A 1,978-nucleotide genomic window follows, 5' to 3' on the forward strand; every position below is an offset into this window, starting at 1 on the left:
CTAGTATGAACAAAAGACTTATTCAAATCAGAAGCTACAGAGCAACTTGGAACACAGCTAGAACGACATCATGAAAAACATATATAATTCGTCTTTGGTGAGAATCCCTTTCAAGAGAAGCTTATTAGAACCCTGAGATTTAACGAAACAATTGTTAGCATGAAATTCAAAGTAACAATTGTTATCTCTAGCAAATTGAGAGACACTTATGAAATTTTTTGTAATATTAGGAACATACAAGAGATTGTTTAGAGAGAAAGAAAAAGAAGAGTTAGAGGAGTTAAACCGAGAATTCCAAGTGGAGGTAATAGGAATACCATGATCATTAGCCATGAATATATGTTCAGGACCAAAATGCTCTTGAGGTTCATGAATGAGACCAACATCTGAGGTTAAGTGGTTGGTGGCACCAGAGTCAGGGTGCTAGGTGGAAGGCTTCTTTGTTGAAGAAGGAACGTTGGCAGTCAGCATGAGGTGCGTATTGTGAGTGAGGAGTGTATTGATCACGAGAAGATGGAGGAAACATGTACTGTGAAGAACTAGGTCAGGCCCAAGCAAAAAAGGAGGAGAAGGAGGCCCAAAATAATAATGAGCAGCTGTAGGTGGGAAATAAGAAGAGGAAGAACATGTAAGAGAGGGGAGGAATAATAGTGATCAACATAGCGTGAGTTGTAATGGGCCGAGTGTTTCATTGGCCCATTTGAAAAATTAAGAGTGATGAGGTCCATGCCAATTTGGACGCACAGCTACTCCAGATCCATGAGGGTTGTGTAAGAGAGAGCTGTATCCAAAAGGTGTATAGTAGTAGTTGGATACCTCATGTCCATGGTGGTTACAGAATTCACAATACAGTTGTGAATGATGATAATAGCCATCAACAGTGAAATTAGGGTGCACTGATGAAAAAGGACCTGAATCATGAAACGGAGACGACGACGGAACCGATTTCACCAAATTAGAACTAGAAGATGACGAAAGCGATGGAGCAACAACAATATTTGCTGAAAGAGCATCAGCAAGCACTTTTGACTTGTTCTTCTCCATTCTTGCTTCAAAAGTTAGAACAAATGACTGCAGACTATGCAGTGTTGGTGGATCATCTTTTGTTTCAATGGAAGTTACAAGTGGCTGAAATTCCTCATTTAGGCCATCAAGAATATAATCGATATGTTCTGAGGTTGAAATCGGTGCTCCAATGAATACAAGTGCATCAACTAAGTTCTTGATTTTGTGGAAATACTCAGAAATCGATAGAAAATCTTGAGTGATGGAGCATAACTGAGAACGAAGTTGTTGACTCCTTGCTTTTGTTTGTGAGCTATAGAAGTTATGTAGCTCTTCCCACAACTGCCATGAGTGTTGACATCCAACAACTCTAGGTTGTAAACTCTTCGATAATGAGTTCAAAATCCAGGAGAAGATTGCTTGATCTTGCTCCTCCCAGCGTAGATAAGTAGAGTTTACCTTATTGATTAGACGCTCATCATCGTTGATGAATCGATGAGGTATTTCTGTGCCGAGAACGAATCTGTTGGCTCGGTTTGAAGTGAGTGTTGCAATCATGAAATGACGGCACACTAAGAAGTTTTGTTCCGTAAGCTTCATCGCCGGTGTTGGAAGAACCAGCGGTGACGCCACGGTTTGCAGTAGAGACAGAGAAGGTGAAGGCGACGATGTTGGAGGAGAAGAAGGAGAGATTCCAAGAACGGTTGAAGTCATGATACCATATAAAAAGTAACAAACCAGAGAGAGAAAAGGGGAGAGAGGGAGAAGGTAAGAGAGAAACTGAATTTGTTATTAATGAAATATTAATTAGTTACAAAGGGAAAGGTGAGGTATTTATACTAGAAGACTTGACAGCTCACACAATGAGCACATCACAGTCTTAACCTCACTTTTAAGTAAGATCAAATGAATATTAACCTAGACATCGAACCATTCTCTAATAAATCTGAAAACTCTCTTTCTTCTCCTCCTT

At 39.9% G+C, this 1,978-nt stretch overlaps 1 protein-coding gene across 1 annotated transcript; it reads right to left on the reverse strand.

The window, feature by feature from the left end:
• Nucleotides 1–708: 708 nt before the first annotated feature.
• LOC109338080 lies at nucleotides 709–1,719 on the reverse strand. Its single transcript, XM_019575213.1, has one exon. It carries the CDS (start codon nucleotides 1,717–1,719, stop codon nucleotides 709–711), a length of 1,011 nt encoding a protein of 336 aa, XP_019430758.1.
• Between the last annotated feature and the right edge of the window lie 259 nt (nucleotides 1,720–1,978).

Source organism: Lupinus angustifolius, unplaced genomic scaffold (assembly GCF_001865875.1).
Source record: "Lupinus angustifolius cultivar Tanjil unplaced genomic scaffold, LupAngTanjil_v1.0 Scaffold_17_78, whole genome shotgun sequence".
Lineage (NCBI taxonomy): Eukaryota > Viridiplantae > Streptophyta > Magnoliopsida > Fabales > Fabaceae > Lupinus > Lupinus angustifolius.

Bases quoted from the DNA above. Each gene is read 5' to 3' on its own strand.
- LOC109338080 (XM_019575213.1), bottom strand. From the start codon at position 1,719: ATGACTTCAACCGTTCTTGGAATCTCTCCTTCTTCTCCTCCAACATCG.